Raw genomic sequence first — 20,414 nt, 5'->3', positions numbered from 1 at the left:
CCATTCTGGTCCCCTCAGCACTGAGTGGTCTGGAGTGGAGCTGTAGGGTGATACATCCTCACTCCAGCACCTTCATTCTGGTCTCCTCAGCACTGAGTGGTCTGCAGTGGAGCTGTAGGGTGAGACATCCTCACTCCAGCACCTCCATTCTGGTCCCCTCAGCACTGAGTGGTCTGGAGTGGAGCTGTACAGAGAGACATCCTCACTCCAGCACCTCCATTCTGGTCTCCTCAGCACTGAGTGGTCTGGAGTGGAATTGTAGGGTGAGACATCCTCACTCCAGCACCTTCATTCTGGTCTCCTCAGCACTGAGTGGTCTGGAGTGGAGCTGTACAGGGAGACATCCTCACTCCAGCACCTCCATTCTGGTCCCCTCAGCACTGAGTGGTCTGGAGTGGAGCTGTAGGGTGATACATCCTCACTCCAGCACCTTCATTCTGGTCTCCTCAGCACTGAGTGGTCTGGAGTGGAGCTGTACAGGGAGACATCCTCACTCCAGCACCTCCATTCTGGTCTCCTCAGCACTGAGTGGTCTGGAGTGGAATTGTAGGGTGAGACATCCTCACTCCAGCACCTTCATTCTGGTCTCCTCAGCACTGAGTGGTCTGGAGTGGAGCTGTACAGGGAGACATCCTCACTCCAGCACCTCCATTCTGGTCCCCTCAGCACTGAGTGGTCTGGAGTGGAGCTGTAGGGTGATACATCCTCACTCCAGCACCTTCATTCTGGTCTCCTCAGCACTGAGTGGTCTGGAGTGGAGCTGTACAGGGAGACATCCTCACTCCAGCACCTCCATTCTGGTCTCCTCAGCACTGAGTGGTCTGGAGTGGAGCTGTACAGGGAGACATCCTCACTCCAGCACCTCCATTCTGGTCTCCTTAGCACTGAGTGGTCTGGAGTGGAATTGTAGGGTGAGACATCCTCACTCCAGCACCTTCATTCTGGTCTCCTCAGCACTGAGTGGTCTGGAGTGGAGCTGTACAGGGAGACATCCTCACTCCAGCACCTCCATTCTGGTCTCCTTAGCACTGAGTGGTCTGGAGTGGAGCTGTAGGGTGAGACATCCTCACTCCAGCACCTTCATTCTGGTCTCCTCAGCACTGAGTGGTCTGCAGTGGAGCTGTAGGGTGAGACATCCTCACTCCAGCACCTCCATTCTGGTCCCCTCAGCACTGAGTGGTCTGGAGTGGAGCTGTACAGAGAGACATCCTCACTCCAGCACCTCCATTCTGGTCTCCTCAGCACTGAGTGGTCTGGAATGGAATTGTAGGGTGAGACATCCTCACTCCAGCACCTTCATTCTGGTCTCCTCAGCACTGAGTGGTCTGGAGTGGAGCTGTACAGGGAGACATCCTCACTCCAGCACCTCCATTCTGGTCCCCTCAGCACTGAGTGGTCTGGAGTGGAGCTGTAGGGTGATACATCCTCACTCCAGCACCTTCATTCTGGTCTCCTCAGCACTGAGTGGTCTGGAGTGGAGCTGTACAGGGAGACATCCTCACTCCAGCACCTCCATTCTGGTCTCCTCAGCACTGAGTGGTCTGGAGTGGAGCTGTACAGGGAGACATCCTCACTCCAGCACCTCCATTCTGGTCTCCTTAGCACTGAGTGGTCTGGAGTGGAATTGTAGGGTGAGACATCCTCACTCCAGCACCTTCATTCTGGTCTCCTCAGCACTGAGTGGTCTGGAGTGGAGCTGTACAGGGAGACATCCTCACTCCAGCACCTCCATTCTGGTCTCCTTAGCACTGAGTGGTCTGGAGTGGAGCTGTAGGGTGAGACATCCTCACTCCAGCACCTTCATTCTGGTCTCCTCAGCACTGAGTGGTCTGCAGTGGAGCTGTAGGGTGAGACATCCTCACTCCAGCACCTCCATTCTGGTCCCCTCAGCACTGAGTGGTCTGGAGTGGAGCTGTACAGAGAGACATCCTCACTCCAGCACCTCCATTCTGGTCTCCTCAGCACTGAGTGGTCTGGAATGGAATTGTAGGGTGAGACATCCTCACTCCAGCACCTTCATTCTGGTCTCCTCAGCACTGAGTGGTCTGGAGTGGAGCTGTACAGGGAGACATCCTCACTCCAGCACCTCCATTCTGGTCCCCTCAGCACTGAGTGGTCTGGAGTGGAGCTGTAGGGTGATACATCCTCACTCCAGCACCTTCATTCTGGTCTCCTCAGCACTGAGTGGTCTGGAGTGGAGCTGTACAGGGAGACATCCTCACTCCAGCACCTCCATTCTGGTCTCCTTAGCACTGAGTGGTCTGGAGTGGAATTGTAGGGTGAGACATCCTCACTCCAGCACCTCCATTCTGGTCTCCTCAGCACTGAGTGGTCTGGAGTGGAGCTGTAGGGTGATACATCCTCATTCCAGCACCTCCATTCTGGTCTCCTCAGCACCGAGGTTTTCTGACTGTTGTTGCTGGAAAGAGGCCGCACTGGAGCAGACGCAACTCACACTGAACCGACTACTGCAGACAGCGCTGGAGCGTGTTCCGGTCACGTGTGGGCACGGACACGCAGACACTTCCTGCTCCGTAGACATGGCAGTCAGGAGTCGGGCTCCAGTGCTGTGCCTGCTGCTCGTGTCGTTCTTCATCCTCCTGTGTCTGAGGAGTCACCCGCTAGGTACCCGGTGCCCTCAGTCCCTGTGCCGTATGATGCATCTGTGACTGTGCCTTCTTTGTGCGTTATGTGCTGTATGGCTGGGAGAAGCTTTAACCCTTTGTGCGCCCTCTCCGTTCGGTGTGAATGATCTGTGCACATTGGTTGTGTTCTCACTGCCGGCAATCAGGGGAGCGGTGTTTAAGGGGCTGTCCAGGGAAAAGAAAAACATGCCCTGGAGTGAGATACTGTATATAAAAAATTATAAACACCATACCTCCCAACTTTTCAAGAAAGGAAAGAGGGACAAAGTATGCGGCGCGTGCAGCGCCTCGCGGCAAATTTTGACCACGCCCCTAGCCACACCCATTTGGCAGTAAGGGTCATTCAGCAGATGCCCCGGACTGTTCATTCATATTTATAGCAGTCAGAATTTTTTTATATTTCTGTGTCACTATATGACATGTTGCTTATTTGTGCCTATCAATCCGTGTTCACACGTTGCATAAATTCTGTTTCTTTTTGTTTCTGTCTGCACCAAACTACACAATAACAATCTTCTCTGTTTTTTCCATTTTTGCTGCATTTTTTCTGCCTTTTCTCCATTATTTAATGCGTTTTTGGTTCAGATGTGAATCTGCGTTTTTAAGTGTTTTTATTGTACAGAGAAGCTTTTTCCTGTATTTTTTTAAGCTCCACATAGAAACTTCCAAAGAAACACCCCCCCTCCCCCGAAAACCGCAGAATTCAGGAGCGTCTTTTCATGGAATCACATCCACTTTACTTGGACAATTAAACACAGCAGAATAAATGTGCAAAGAAACAGCAGAAAAAAATGCAGCATTTACACTACATGGGAATATGGACTAAATGTCCAAGCAAAGTGGATGAGACGTCCTGAAATCTCCGCCCCTGGTGCGTGGAAAGACGCCGCTGAACTGTGCGGATCTGGTGTTTTTTTCCTTTATAAGCTTCAGGATTCACATCTGCAACAAACATGTATCAAATAAGGGGACAATGCATAAAAACTACCGCAAACACGCAATAATCAGAGAAGAATGTTACTGCGCTCGCGGTGCAGAAAAAATGCAGCTTTTACGCTATGTGTGAACACGGCCTCAGTGATCCATTTTTCTTACATTTTTTATGGGTTTTAATAAAGAAAAATAATAAATTGCGCCTTTTTTTTCCCGCCATTTACCGATCCCCATAAATAATCTGATCGCTGTGTTGTTCAGGTCATTACGATTACAGGGACACCAAATATGTCCATGTTATTTGCTGATTTGTGATGTTTATTATTTTATAAAAAAGTGCAATAAAATTACATTATTCTATTTTTTTTTATTATTTTTAGTAACTTTATTAGAAGAAAAAAAAAATCCTCTTTTCCTCTCCCTCTAGAATACAGGAGATAGAGATGCTGCTCTGTACAATGGAGCTGTGTCCTGTGTAATCTGCTGTGTAAGGCCGGTTTCACACATCCGGCTTTTTGCCGTTTTGCCGGATGCGGCGCTCTCCCGTACAGTTAATACAGTACAGTGACAGCGCAACAAGCGCCGGTCACATGCTGTCATGTGACCGGCGCATGTGACCCGGAAGTTACAGCGCTGTCATTGTACTGTATTAACTGTACGGGAGAGTGCCGCATCCGGCAAAACGGCAAAAAGCCGGATGTGTGAAACCGGCCTAAGAGGCTGCATTGTAGTTTCATTTATGTGAAATCCTCCCCCTGATGTCATCAATCCTAGTAGCTCAACAGCTAGAGCAGCTAGGAAAGCCAGGAGGTTGCTGGACATAAGTTTTGAAAGTTGCTGGTTTGAATCCAAGGTGGTGAAGATAAAAAAAAAAAAAAATTGTATTTGTATTTTTTTCCTCATTTCTTTATAGTAGTTTTATGGGAACAAACGAATCTGACTCTTTCACCAACATTGAGATACAGTATTTATCTATCTATCCCTCTATCTATTTCTTTCCCTCTATCTATCTATCTCTCTCTCTATCTATCTATCTCTCTCTCTATCCCTCTATCTATCTATCCCTCTATCTATCTATCCATCTATCTATCTATCCCTCTATCTATTTCTATCCCTCTATCTATCCCTCTATCTATCTATCCCTCTATCTATCTATCTATCTATCTATCTATCTATCCCTCTATCTATTTCTATCCCTCTATCTATATATCTCTATCCCTCTATCTATCTATCCATCTATCTATGATTCTATCTATGATTCTATCTATCTATAATTCTATCTATGATTCTATCTATGATTCTATCTCTATCTATTATCTGTATCTATATATCCCTCTATCATCTATCCCTCTATCATACATCCATCCCACTATCATCCATCCATCCCTTCCTCTATTTCTCCATTCATCCCTCCATTCATCCCTCCATTCATCCCTCTATCCCTCCCTCTATCCCTCCCTCTATCCCTCCATTCATCCCTCCATTCATTCATCCATCCCTCCCTCTATCCCTCCATTCATCCCTCTATCATCCATCCATCCCTCTATCCCTCCATTCATCCCTCCCTCTATCCCTCCATTCATCCCTCTATCATCCATCCATCCCTCCCTCTATCCCTCCATTCATCCCTCTATCATCCATCCATCCCTCTATCCCTCCATTCAACCCTCTATCATCCATGCATCCATCCCTCCCTCTATCCCTCCATTCATCCCTCCATTCATCCCTCTATCATCCATCCATCCCTCCCTCTATCCCTCCTTTCATCCCTCTATCCATCCATTCATCCCTCTATCATCCATCCATCCATCCCTCCATTCATCCCTCTATCATCCATCCATCCCTCCCTCTATCCCTGCTTTCATGCCTCCATTCATCCCTCTATCATCCATCCCTGCCTCTATCCCTCCATTCATCCCTCCCTCTATCCCTCCATTCAACCCTCTATCATCCATCCATCCCTCCCTCTATCCCTCCATTCATCCCTCTATCATCCATCCATCCATCCATCCCTCTATCCCTCCATGCATCCATCCCTCCCTCTATCCCTCCTTTCATTCCTCTATCCCTCCATTCATCCCTCCTTCTATCCCTCCATTCATCCCTCCTTCTATCCCTCCATTCATCCCTCCTTCTATCCCTCCATTCATCCCTCTATCATCCATCCATCCCTCTATCCCTCCTTTCATCCCTCCCTCTATCCCTCCTTTCATCCCTCTATCCCTCCATCCCTCCCTCTATCCCTCCTTTCATCCCTCTATCCCTCCATTCATCCCTCTATCATCCATCCATCCCTGCCTCTATCCTTCCCTCTATCCCTCCATTCATCCATCTTTGCAGCTGAATAATCTGCTTCTGGTGTCTCACCTGCAGTATAGAGGTCAAGATAACAAAATCTTCCTATGGGTTTCAATAGAGGCAGTAGCTCAGTGGTAAAGCTGCTGCCTTTGAAACAATGAATCACAGTTCCACGAGTTTGAGTCCCGGCCGCCCCGAAAATCCAGAGCCGATGATAATTTAATTTAATTTATTCACTTCACTGAGGGGAGGAGGCGGGACATCAGCTGTGAGCCGCGGGAGTGCGGGACAGACCTGATAAATCGTGCAAGTCCCGCAGAATCCGGGACGGTTGGGAGGTATGTAAACACTATGTGAGTCACCTACCACCTGGAACCAAGACAGCGGGGATGTCACTGATCTACCAGCTGACAGACCGCTATGATTGTCTGCAGCGGTCAGGTGACTTCTCAGATGTCTGATTTCGGGCTGCTCAAAGTGACCTTACACCTGCAGCCAATAACAGGTGACAGCGGTTCGGCAGACCTTACCACTGCAGCCAATCACAGGTGACAGTGGTCCGGCAGACGTGACCGCTACAGCCAATTACAGATAACAGCAGTCCGGCGTACCTTACCCCTGCAGCCAATCACATGTGACAGTGGTCTGGCAAATCAGACCTCTGCAGCCAATCACAGGTGACTGGTCCGGCAGACCTGACCATTGCAGCTAATCAGAGGTGACCGTGGTTCTGCAGATCTGACTGCTGCAGCTAATCACAGATGACAGCAGTCCAACTTTACCTCTACAGCCAATCACAGGTGTTTGCAGTCCGGCATACCTTACCATTGCAGCCAATCACAGGTGACAGTGGTCTTGCAGCTTAGTGGAGTTTCCTTATGGAAGTCTCCAGGACATTCTGGGAGAGGTGGCAAGTGTGAGATGCTTCACCGCCTGAACTAAGAGCATCATTGAGAAATACCATTCTGTTTCTTTGCATCTTTAAATCTACAGGGTCGGAATTCTGCTAGTTGGGCGGCCATGTTATTCTTGTGTGAAACCCACCTGAAGCCCCAAACGTCCTGACACATCTATGCAGCCAATGTTTATGTTTTTTTAACATGCGTTATGAACGTTTTTTTGCTGTAAAAGCGGATCCTGCTTTTACAGCAAAAAAACGCATGCATGTGTTATTTTGCAGGATCCTGTCACTTGAAGTTTATGGGCGGTCATTGGAGTCATGTGATCGGGAGTGAGGAGAACTGAATGTGAGACTGGGAGCCGGCATCTGACAGCTGCGGAGGCTCGTAACCAAGGTAAACATCGGGTAACTAAGGCTAGGTTCACATCTCCGTTGTTTTAAATCTGTCAGGTCCGTCAGCAACGGATCAGTTGTTTTTTAGATGTCGACTGACGTAACGGATGTGTTTTTCACAGGATTCCTTTCACAGGAATCCTGTGAAAAAACTGATCCGGCGCGTCCGTTCCATCCGCTGTGCGTCCGTCTTTTGACGGATCAGTCATGATCTGTTTGTGTTTGGGACAGCCCAGTGGGTGTGCCAAACATGCTGGGCATGCTCAGTAGAGCATGACGGAATCCAGCGCTGGATTCCGTTGTAAGACGGATTACGACGGAATCCAGCACCATAGACATACATTACAAGCGTGACGGATGGCAACGGATTCCTGCGCGGGGCGTTAATTTTGACGGCCAGAAAAACGTTACATTCTGCGTTGCTCCCGCCCGGCGGTCAGTCAAAAAACGACTGACCGCGGCGCAGCGGATGCAACGCAGGGTCATCAGTCGCAATCTGCCACTAATACAAGTCTATGGGACACAACGGAATCCACTAAACGGATGCCGTTGTTTACCATAGCCGCGGATTGTGACTGATACATTTTAACGGAAATGTGAACCTAGCCTAAGAGAAGTGCTTTGCTTGGTTACCCGATATTTACCTTGGTTACGAGTGTCCGCAGATCTCAGGCGGGGGAGAGAGAGGGAGGGGGAGAGAGACAGAGAGCGAGGAGGAGAGAAACAGAGAGGGAGGTGAGAGAGGAACTGATCACCCGAGGCTGGTTTCTGGGCATGCTCAGTAGAGCAAGCAGGATCCTGTCTATCAGCATGCCAGCGTTCACATGCGTTTACGTGCTGTTTAGTCAGGATCCAGCAATTTGCAGAATTTGGACGCAGCTCAAAAACGCTACAAGTAGCGTTTTTGAAAAATGTTAAAAAACTGCAAGTCGCTGGATCCTCACTATAACGCACGTTAACGCGAGTCCATTGCAAATGCATTGAAATGAAAACGCATTTGCACTGGATCCAATTTTGCGTTAAAAAAACGTTCATGACGGATGTTAAAAAAATGTAATGTGAAAGCAGCCTAATACTAGAAGTCCCAGGAATTTCGAGCTCTATGGGTTCCAAAGGTAGAAATGTTAAATGACCCCTCTCTGAGACTTCTAGTGTTAAAGGCTTGGTACCAAAATTATACCGAGTGTAAGCGATAACGTGCTGATTTCTTAGGGGCCACTGCTAGTACCCCACGGAATCCAACTAAAACATATTAAGGGACTCTGTCACCTGGTTTCTGCTGCCCCATCTGAGAGCAGCATAATGTACACACAGAGACCCTGGTTCCAGCAATGTGTCACTTTCTGAGCTGTTTGCTGTCATTTTGATAAAATCAGTGTTTTCTCTGCTGCAGATCTAGCAGTTATACAGAGCTCATGAATATGCTGGACTACCTGGCAGCAGGTCAAGTATTCCTCTAATGATGATCCACTGCTGTATAACCATTAATTTGATCAAATCTACTCTAAGCAGCCCAGTAAGGGACACATCGCTGGAATCAGGTTCTCTTTTCCTTCATCACGCTGCTCTCACATTAGGTGGCAAAAACCTGGTGACAGGACATGCTCTGTATGTACCGAGGTATTACCCTCCTTATACACACACTGTGGTAGAGGAGCTGTGCTTTATATCTGCTGTGTGTTTGATGCCTTGCATGTATGTGTCTGTTTATTATCCAAACCTTTTCTAAAGCTACTTGATTTCATGCAGTGCGTTAATTTGTTTAAAGGGAATCTGTCAGCAGGTTTTTCTACCTCATCTGAGAGCAACATGATATAGGCAAGGAGATCCTGAATCCAACAGTGTATCACTTAGATTACTGGGTGCAGCTATTCTGACACAATCTGAATTGTTAGATTTAGCCATGTAGAGAGTCCAGATAGGTGTCCCCACCCACACATTGACAGTGAGGTTGTACATTGACAGTGAGGTGTCAATCACAGGAGGGGGCGTGCCAGACTGCCTTGCTTGTGAAGTTGTAGTCCAAGCAATGATAAGGGTCCTGCTGCTTAAACAAACAGACAAAATAAATAACAGATCGGACTATGACAAGACAGGCATCCCTGAATTCTCTGTGTTAACCCTTCCAGCATGCTGGCTTAAGCTTACATACCAAAAACCTGCTGAAAGATTCCCTTTTCACTAATTTTTAGATTTGGACTAGATAGTCTAAAGGGTGCTTTACACGCTGCGACATTGCTAGCGATCTCGTTAGCGATGTAACACGTTAGATCGCACATGTGACCGTCGCTACAAAAATGACCTATGTGCGATCTCGGCAAATCTTATCTGTGATCTGGCGTGTCACATCGCTAACGAGATCGCTAGCGATGTCGCAGCGTGCAAAGCATCCTTTAAAGAGGTTATGTGGGCTTAGGACAAATGTCTGCAATGGTTCTTTGTGACTGCTGAATCGTGACATCGTGCAATGTGCATACTGTCAGGATTTCCCGGTATTCCCAGTGAAAGTGGGCAGTCACATGACTCTACGTATGCAATTTTCATACTTGTCATGTGTAGACTAGACGCATTTGGCTTCTCTCAATAGAAAATTGTACAGAAGGTGGATGAATCTAACCGGTATGTGACCACAAGTGTGTAGTTCCCATACACGCAGTCACGTCACTGTGGTTTCACACCATGAGATCATGACAGCGTGCACACCGACATATATAAAGTGACTGCACACTGTTTTTTATAAAATACCCTAGATTTGTCAAAGTAGCTCACACTGCATGATAAATTTGTTTATCGTTCAAACAGGAGAAGAGAAGGGGTTAATGCCGCGCATCAGCCAAATGAAGATGTAGAGTTGTTGATAAATTGATATCTTTTTTTATTTCACAGGTTACGCGTTTCGAGGTTGAAACCTCTTCCTCAGGACCAGAACATCAACAAAACCTTTGTTGATGTTCTGGTCCTGAGGAAGAGGTTTCAACCTCGAAACGCGTAGACCTATGAAATAAAAACAATATCAATTTATCAACAACTCTACATCTTCATTTGGCTGATGCGCGGCATGAACCCCTTCTCTTCTCCTGTTTGAATGCTCATCCACGTGGGGCTGCGGCAGACGCCATTATCTTATGCTTGGCAGTGTTTATGACTTTCACAACCACATTAGGTGAGTGTATATATTTTATATATTACTCCTGTCATCTGGTAATACCCTATCAGCGCTTCTTTTTTCTTGTATTATTACTGAAAATTTTGTTTATCGGGTAGATTTCATTGGGGGAGTGAATGTACTTCTTCCTGTATGATGCTGACTAGTGATGAGTGAGCACTACCATGCTCGGGTACTCATGACAAGGAGTTGGATGCTCGAATGGTCACAACTTGAGTACTCAAGTATAATGGAAGTCAATGAGGAACTCCAGCTTTTTTCCAGGAACTCTTTTGGAAAAATATTCAAGTCCCCCATTGACTTCCGTTATACTTGTGTACTCAAGTCGTGCCCATCCGAGCATCCAGCTGTTTGTTACGAGTACACAGCACCCAAGCATGGTAGTGCTCACTCATCACTAATATTAACCAATGATAAGCAGCCATCAGCAGGGAAGAAAAAGAACGCGCCCCTCCAGTAGGTAGTTTTCTCCATGTGTGTGTTGCTTGCATACAGCAGACATAAGGCTGTTTTCAGACGTCCGTGTTTTAGGTACGTGTGACATCCGGTTTTAAAACGGATGCCACACGTACCCATGTTACCCTATTGTGTACTCTCACACGGCCGTGTTTTCACACGGACCGTGTGGCCCCGCTATTTCACACGGAGACGTGCCCGTTTTTTCTCCAGCAGCACGGGTGTCACACGGACCGCACACTGTTGTGATCCGTGTGACATCAGTGTGACACGGACTGGAGAAAACACGGGTTTTTAAATAAAAAGATGTTCTATATTTACCTGTATCCAGCTATGTTGTCTCCGGCTCTGCTGCGTCCCGCTCCTGATCCCCGCTCACTATTTTCATTGATTATTCACTGCCTGAGGATCTGGAAGCCGGAACATCGCAGGGACAGGCTGGGTACAGCACCGCCGGGGACATCACTGGGGACATCGCCGGTGACAGGTGAGTATACAGCAGTTTGTGCAGTTACATCCAAAGACTCATCAGGGTTCCTAATGAACTCTCATGAACCCCTGGAAGTCACCATCGTGACAATCGCTGTAGCGCAGTTGTCGCAGGGGTGTCATCAGGAGGTCATCACAGTTCATTGGGAAACCCGATGTCCTCCTGGACGTCCCTGAACACACACTGCTAGCAGGATACTCACCTGTCACTAGCGATGTCCCCAGCGATGCTGTCCTCGGCGATGCTGTCCTCGGCAGTGCTGTCTCTTTTGCTGTCACCGCGATGCCCCTACTCCCAGCTGCTCACTGCGGTGAATAATCAATGAAAATAATGAGCGGGGGTCAGGAGCAGGAGGCAGCAGAGCCAGAGACAGCACCGCTGGATACAGGTAAATATAGAACATCTTTTTATTTAAAAACCCATTATTTCTCTGGTCCGTATCACACTGATGTCACACGGATCACATCAGTGTGCGGTCCGTGTGACACCCGTGCTGCTGGAGAAAAAACGGGCACGTCTCCATGTGAAATAGCGGGGCCACATGGTCCGTGTGAAAACATGGCCGTGTGAGAGTACACAATAGGGTAACATGGGTACGTGTGGCATCCGTTTTAAAACCGGATGTCACACGTACCTGAAACACGGACATCTGAAACCAGCCTAAGTGTGATAACATCTCACACACTGAGAAATCTGCTCCAAGGTGGGGGCGTGTTCTTTTCTTTGAGTGTTGCTGCCTGCTTATGATTGGTCAGCATCATACAGGGAGAAGAAGTACACGCCCCCACTGAAAAGTTATAAGGTCCACCTGGAATTAAATAAATTAAGTTAACTTATTAGACACCAAATACTTTGCTGATATGTCTGCAATGTAGAGGTGAAAAAAAAATACCAAAAAAAAGTATTCTGCCCTGCAGCCACTGTTACATCTTGTGTCCAGTTCAACATGAAAAATTTGATGAAAGGTCCTCTAGAAATCAAAATTGTGGCCCATGTAGCTTAATAAATCAGATCTGTTAGCTAACACGGGTGACTTTAGTACAGTTGACATCCAGACCACAGTCACCGGAGATACATGTGACATGTGTATCTTTAAATAGGCTATTTTGATGGACATATGCCCTTGCTCTTTCAGACACCTTTTTCTGCAGTTTCCCTTTGTCACTGAAGATCTGAGATTGTGGGTTGTATTAATCACCTAGGCAGGTTAACGATGCGATTATTTTTATTTCTTGCTTCCATGGTCTTAAGGTCCAGTCACACTAAGCAACTTACCAGCGATCCCAACAACGATAGGGATCGCTGGTAAGTTGCTAGGAGGTTGCTGGTGAGATGTCACACTGCGACGCTCCAGCGATCCCACCAGCAACCTGACCTGGCAGGGATCGCTGGAGCGTCGCTACACGAGTTGCTGGTGAGCTCACCAGCAACCAGTGACCAGCCCCCAGCGCCGCGTGGAAGATGCTGCGCTTGGTAACTAAGGTAAATATCGGGTAACCAACCCGATATTTACCTTGGTTACCAGTGCACGGAGCTACACGTGCAGAGAACAGGGAGCAGCGCACACTGAGCGCTGGCTCCCTGCTCTCCTAGTTACAGCACACATCGGGTTAATTACCCGATGTGTGCTGCAGCTACATGTGCACATAGCAGGGAGCAGCGCACATCGCTTAGCGCTGGCTCCTTGCTCTCCTACTTACACCACACATCGGGTTAATTACCCGATGTGTACTGCAGCTAAATGTGCACAGAGCAGGGAGCAGCACACACTGCTTAGCGCTGGCTCCCTGCTCTCCTAGCTACAGCACACATCGGGTTAATTAACCCGATGTGTCCTGCAGCTACATGTGCACAGAGCAGGAGCCGGCACAGACAGTGAGAGCGGCGGAGGCTGGTAACAAAGGTAAATATCGGGTAACCAAGGACAGGGCTTCTTGGTTACCCGATGTTTACATTGGTTACCAGCCTCCGCAGAAGCCGGCTCCTGCTGCCTGCACATTTAGTTGTTGCTGTCTCGCTGTCACACACAGTGATCTGTGCTTCACAGCAGGATAGCAACAACTAAAAAATGGCCCAGGACATTCAGCAACAACCAACGACCTCACAGCAGGGGCCAGGTTGTTGCTGGATGTCACACACAGCAACATCGCTAGCAACGTCACAAAAGTTGTTCGTTAGCAGCGATGTTGCTAGCGATGTTGCTTAGTGTGACGGGGCCTTTACAGCAACTCTCGTCTAGATGGCCAAAATGAGATACCCCCAGTTCAGGAGATCCCAAACCAGGACCGATAGTTCCACTGCCCCCATATCAGGTGATATCCACTGTCTCCCAGCTTTTGGTTGGCCCACAGCTTTTGTATCTAAAGCCTATGCTCCTTCAGAGGCACAGCCGTAGCACGTGTATCCAGCACCAATCTTTATAATTATTTCATGGTTACCAGGACCTGGCCGCAGCAACAATTCCTTGACCCTCCACCTCCCAGCACCAAACCCCTCACTCACCAATATGTGGTTTATTGGTCTACCTCTTCTGGTATTAGCGCCCTGGATGGGCAGATGTACTCATCACACCCACCCCCTAGACATTTTCTAAATGAATCTCAAAGTATGAAGGTTCCAGAAGCTCAGTCTGTGGCCCTGTCTTTAGGATTGTGTTTTAGAGAAGCCCCCTGCAGAGAGAAACCAAAAACTCACCACTCCCAGCAAGATGCAGGACAATGAATCCGTCTTGCAGGCCTGATTACATTAGAGTGCATGTAGGCCAACTAGCATGACATCCCCTTCCCCCTTCAAATTGTGTACCTTAAACTGATGAGCAAACAGTCTCTAATAAAGCACAACAGTAAGATCGACGTAACCTGCGCTCTGTGCTGTAGAACATCCACTCTGCGTCCATTGGTCCATTAGTTTTTAGTCCGTGGCCAACTCCTCACTGTCACCTTTCCAGATCCACAAGGAATGGTACAATAGTGGATGAAGCACCACTGTGTATATTCAGTAATGTCAAACACACCAGTTTTTAGGAGTTTAATACTCACTTTAGAATTAAAAGCAATAAATATTCTCCAATAATGAACATAGGCGATGAATCCAAAGGCTGGGGATCAAGAACGGATGTCTTCAGCGAATCCGACTTGCAGTAATTACAAGTTTCCTTTCATGCAGATTTTAATGCTATTGATGGTTCTGTTCTGCTTATAAAGCTAATCGATGAGGCCTGAGCTTCTGTGCTGGTAAAACACTTCTGTACAAATTACTTTGACCGTTTGTCACTTTTCTTCTTTTATATCAGGCTTGAAGGAGATTGCGTTCTGGATGGGGAGATTTATCTTGATCCTCGCTCTTATTACTTTTATTGTCTCTGTGGTGACTCCTTACTTTAATACAGTTCATCTGTCTGGCAGCTCTCAAGGAGGTAAGGAAAAGTTTGTGGCAAACAAATGTAATACAGGATGGGTAGTAACCTGCCATTACTTTCCTGATTGCGTATATCGAAGCCTATTTCTTTTTAAAGTCATTCTCAACTAAACTTTCTAGAGTTCCCCCATTTTGAAAAGTAAAGAGCTCACAGAAGTGCTGCGAATAGTCAGTGGGGTACGTCTGCTTCCGGTTTGCATCAGTTGTACTGATGAGATTTATTCCTAAAATAGAAGATAGAAACCTTAGTGAAAACACCGGTGTGATCATAGGCCAACACAGTTCACTCTCCCAACATCATCAGGCCCTTGGAATTGCACACATTACATACAGCTGAAACCAGAAGTTTACAGATAATATCTATAAAGACACATCTTCAGGTTTTTCTCACTATCTGACATGAACTCAGAATAAACCTTTCCCGATTTGAGGTCAATTAGGAACAAAAATTATTTTTATGTGCCAAATACCAGAATAAGGAGAGAGAATGTTTAAAGCATTTGTATTACTTTCTGCAAAGTCAAAAGTTTACACACCGTATTTTCCGGCGTATAAGACGACTGGACGTATAAGACGACCCCCAACTTTTCCAGTTAAAATATAAAGTTTGGGATATACCGTATATAATTGAGTATAAGCCGACCCGAGTAATGTGCCCATTGTTTAGTGATGTCCCCTGAAGTTATGTGCCCATTGTTTAGTAATGTCCCCTGCAGTAATGAGCCCATTGTTTAGTAATGTCCCCATTGTTTAGTAATGTCCCCTGCAGTAATGAGCCCATTGTTTAGTAATGTCCCCATTGTTTAGTAATGTCCCCTGCAGTAATGAGCCCATTGTTTTGTAATGTCCCCTGCAGTAATGTGCCCATTGTTTAGTAATGTCTCCTGCAGTAATGAGCCCATTGTTTAGTAATGTCCCCTGCAGTAATGAGCCCATTGTTTTGTAATGTCCCCTGCAGTAATGAGCCCATTGTTTAGTAATGTCCCCATTGTTTAGTAATGTCCCCTACAGTAATGAACCCATTGTTTTGTAATGTCTCCTGCAGTAATGAGCCCTTTGTTTAGTAATGTCCCCTGCAGTAATGAGCCCATTGTTTAGTAATGTCCCCTACAGTAATGAGCCCATTGTTTTGTAATGTCCCCTGCAGTAATGAGCCCGTTGTTTAGTAATTTTCCCTGCAGTAATGAGCCCATTGTTTAGTAATGTCCCCTACAGTAATGAGCCCATTGTTTAGTAATGTCCCCTGCAGTAATGTGCCCATTGTTTAGTAATGTCCCCTGCAGTAATGAGCCCATTGTTTAGTAATGTCCCCTGCAATAATGAGCCCATTGTTTAGTAATGTCCCCTACAGTAATGAGCCCATTGTTTTGTAATGTCTCCTGCAGTAATGAACCCCTTGTTTAGTAATGTCCCCTGCAGTAATGAGCCCATTGTTTAGTAATGTCCCCTACAGTAATGAGCCCATTGTTTAGTAATGTCCCCTGCAGTAATGAGCCCATTGTTTAGTAATGTCCCCTGCAGTAATGAGCCCATTGTTTAGTAATGTCCCCTACAGTAATGAGCCCATTGTTTTGTAATGTCTCCTGCAGTAATGAGCCCATTGTTTAGTAATGTCCCCTGCAGTAATGAGCCCATTGTTTTGTAATGTCTCCTGCAGTAATGAGCCCCTTGTTTAGTAATGTCCCCTGCAGTAATGAGCCCATTGTTTTGTAATGTCTCCTGCAGTAATGAGCCCATTGTTTAGTAATGTCCCCTGCAGTAATGAGCCCATTGTTTTGTAATGTCTCCTGCAGTAATGAGCCCCTTGTTTAGTAATGTCCCCTGCAGTAATGAGCCCATTGTTTAGTAATGTCCCCTGCAGTAATGAGCCCATTGTTTAGTAATGTCCCCTACAGTAATGAGCCCATTGTTTTGTAATGTCTCCTGCAGTAATGAGCCCATTGTTTAGTAATGTCCCCTGCAGTAATGAGCCCATTATTTAGTAATGTCCCCTACAGTAATGAGCCCATTGTTTTGTAATGTCTCCTGCAGTAATGAGCCCTTTGTTTAGTACTGTCCCCTGCAGTAATGTGCCCATTGTTTAGTAATGAGCCCATTGTTTAGTAATGTCCCCTGCAGTAATGAGCCCATTGTTTAGTAATGTCCCCTACAGTAATGAGCCCATTGTTTAGTAATGTCCCCTGCAGTAATGAGCCCATTGTTTAGTAATGTCCCCTGCAGTAATGAGCCCATTGTTTAATAATGTCCCCTACAGTAATGAGCCCATTGTTTTGTAATGTCTCCTGCATTAATGAGCCCCTTGTTTAGTAATGTCCCCTGCAGTAATGAGCCCATTGTTTAGTAATGTGCCCATCCTTGTCTATCCCCCTTGTAGTAATGAGCCCATTGTTTAGTAATGCCCTCCTACCGGTCCCCTTCTTGTCCCCTATTATGCCGTTGTTTACACCAAATAAACATTATTGTCACCTCTCCCCCATTCCCGCGGTGACCTCAGCTGCTTCTTGTAGACCGCAAGGCACATAGACCCCTCTGTGATAGCATCCGATGCACGGGGCTGCTGTCTGCCGTCATGGCTTTACTGCAGTTGAATGCTTTGCAGCGCCATAAAGCATTCAACTGCAGTAAAGCGCTGACAGCAGTGTCCCCGTGTATAGGATGCGATCATGGAGGAGTGCTTCTTGCGGACCGCAGGCCCATAGACCCCTCCATGATCGCGTCCTGTACATGAGGCCGTCACTGCTGTCAGCGCTTTACTGCAGTTGAATGCTTTATGGCACCGCAAAGCATTCAACTGCAGTAAAGCCATGACGGCAGCAGAGGCGGCCACGTGTACAGGACACTATCGTGGAGGGGTCTATGGGCTTGCAGTCTGCCAGAAGAAGCTGAAAACACCGCGGGAATGGAGGACAGGTGAGAATAATGTTTATTGTGTGTAAGAAGGGGACCGGAAGGAGGGCATTACTAAAGAATGGGCTCATGCAGCAAAGTGCACCGCCGTATGAGACGACACCTGGCGTATAAATGACCTTCGACTTTTGAGAATATTTTCAGGAGTTAAAAAGTCGTCTGATACGCCAGAAAATGCGGTACATTTCATTAGTATTTGGTACCATTGCCCTTAAACTCTATGACTTGGGTCAAACTTTTTTTTGTGCTTTTGGGTTACTTGAACCTACACATGTTTGATGACTTGTTCTATGTACTGGAATACTACTGTCCTGGCTGCGGTTACAAGCAGATACCGGTAGTATAACACAGCTGGCATCTGCCTGGCGTGGAATGGGCTCATGATGACTATGATGGACAGTTACGTCATAGTGCGCAAAAGGAGATAAGTAACAGAAGGGCATACTTAGGTTTGCAAACTTGAAATCAATGTCTTTTCATGTCATAACTGCTTTCCTTAGTGCCACAAGAAGAAAATGAACGTCATCAAGATATGGTAAGAAAGGAGCAACAAGAATGCTTAAGGAAAAAGGTGAGCAACATTTACCTACCTGCGAAATTGTCTAGTATAGTTCTGCAACACTAAAAATTACAACTTTTACGGTTTCCCAATAGTATGTTGGTCTAGACTAACGTTATAGGCGCATCACAATCGAGTGGTCCCTCAAATGATCCCGCCTTCAAATTTTATTGTTAGCTTATTTATATAGTAGCTTATGATTGGGACCATTGTAACTCGACTATACATTTAACCTACAAAGCCGCAGCCAATACCAATTAATCCGGGATGCTCACATTACTTAAAATGCCCCAATTACATGCATTTTAAGTAATATATTAAGATTGTTCTATAAAGTTGACAAACCCCTTTAATATGGAACCAAGACTTCTTCTAAAAATTGTCCGCTGCTGAGGTATTTGGATCTGAAATAGGTTATTTCTTTTATTCTCATTAGGTAATTTAGATGTTAAACAGATAACCCCTTTTATTGAAGGTGCATGTGACTAAACTTTGCCCTTGTCTACTCTTGGCTAAGTGTCCTACATATAGAACTCAGCATAAATTGGTATGCCCCCTTTGAAACGTAAGCTTTTAATTAATATCTGACCAAATGCAAGAACAATTTCCAAAATTTTGAAAAGACTGCGTTTTACTGAACATCTTTTTAATCCATAACATAAAAGTAAGGATAATCATTCATTCCAAAATCATCAGTTTGGTTGATGTAAAATGAATTCACCCCACATCAAAGACTACTATATCTAGTATTTTGTATGAGGTTGACCTCTTTGGAAAAAATAAATTTAGAAAAATACATGGTGCCTACAGTAAAACATGGGGGTGGCCGCGTCTTTATATGGGGCTGCATGAGTACTGCTGGAGTCGGAGAGCTACATTACATTGATGGTATCATGTATTCACATATGTACTGTTCTGTTTTGGTAGTCGTACATTTTTCTAGCATGACAATGATCTAAAACAATAAGGCCACTGTTACGTTTCTGAAGAATAACAGGGTGAAAGTGATTCAGTAGCCAAGTATGTCTCCTGATCTGAGCCCAATCGAACACCTATGGAGGATTCTGAAGAGAAAAGTTGAGCATTAGAAAGCTCTATAAGAAGTACTTCTAGGAGAATGGAAAAAGATTGATGGAAAATATGTCGCCAACTTGTACATTCCATGCCTAAAAGACTTAGTGCTCTCCTTTAGCTCTTCACAACATATGACGTACTGGGTACGTCATAGCTCATGTCTGGGGAAACACCGCTGGCTGCTGCAGGCAGCCGACGGAGATCCCCGCACATTTTAGCTGAGTGGAACAGCTGACATGTGTGCCTCACATGCGCGTGTGGATCCACGATCCACCCACACCTGTTAACCCATTAGATCACGCTGTCAAAATGTGACAGCGCAATGTAAATGCCCGTTGCAAAAAACGCACACTCACCCGCCACCATCGGAAGTCACATGACGTGATCACATGGAGCCGATGGTAGCACAAGGTCATGTGAGGACTCCTGTAGATATCATGACTTCCTCTTACTGCCACCAGAGCGCCATCTGTAATACCATGTTATTCCAAAAATAAGGCACTGTCTTATACTTTTTTTTTTGCCCCCAAAAAAGCGCTAGGGCTTATTTTTGGAGGTCTTATTCTTGGAGAAACACGGTTGGGGATAAGTTTACCCTCCCCCAAAAAAATACACCCCCCCCTCTTCCCAGGAGACTCATACTTACCAGACCACGGACGGCTGAATGACTCCGAAGTCCTCCCTGTGATCTTCGGCAGCCACTGCCAGCAAGTATGCTGCACGCTCCTTCCTGCTGCTAGACGGACACTCACACATACTCATAACACAGACACTCATACACACACATCCGATATCACACACACACACTCCATCCATCCAGCGGTACAGAGTGCGTCCGTTTGGTTATACCTGTCAGGAGCCCGTACATTCTAGCATCTACACAAGCTGCAGGGATGGGAGGAAGTCACGTGTCCCAGGTCCTTGCGCTCCACCGCACAGCTTCTCAGGATCGGTATCGCTGGATGTGGTGAGTGTGTGTGAGCGATCTGAACGGTGATTGTGTGTGTGATGTGATGTGTGATTGTGTGTGTGATGTGATGTGTGATTGTGTGTGTGATGTGATGTGTGTGGGGGTGTGATCGCTACAGGTCCTGCTGCTCAGCGTCTGGTCAGTGTGATTGCAGGGTATCTGCTTTCTATAATGAAGTGTCCTGCAGTATCTTTAACTTTCTTAG

General features: G+C 46.3%; 1 protein-coding gene across 2 annotated transcripts in view; it reads left to right on the top strand.

The window, feature by feature from the left end:
* The first annotated feature begins 2,529 nt into the window (after positions 1-2,529).
* The window catches only part of UBXN8 (UBX domain protein 8), a 64,979-nt gene continuing 47,094 nt past the window's right edge, over positions 2,530-20,414 (top strand). For both annotated transcript variants that reach the window (XM_075337809.1, XM_075337808.1), the window contains exons 1-3: positions 2,530-2,625; positions 14,575-14,697; positions 18,107-18,177. In XM_075337809.1, the coding sequence (XP_075193924.1) occupies positions 2,541-2,625; positions 14,575-14,697; positions 18,107-18,177 (279 nt within the window). In that variant the 5' untranslated portion in view covers positions 2,530-2,540. The remainder of the gene's footprint in view (positions 2,626-14,574; positions 14,698-18,106; positions 18,178-20,414) is intronic.

Source organism: Anomaloglossus baeobatrachus, chromosome 1 (assembly GCF_048569485.1).
Source record: "Anomaloglossus baeobatrachus isolate aAnoBae1 chromosome 1, aAnoBae1.hap1, whole genome shotgun sequence".
In the NCBI taxonomy this organism is placed as follows: domain Eukaryota; kingdom Metazoa; phylum Chordata; class Amphibia; order Anura; family Aromobatidae; genus Anomaloglossus; species Anomaloglossus baeobatrachus.
Note: the sequence above shows the minus strand (reverse complement) of the source record. Positions and strands in the feature narration are given on the sequence as shown.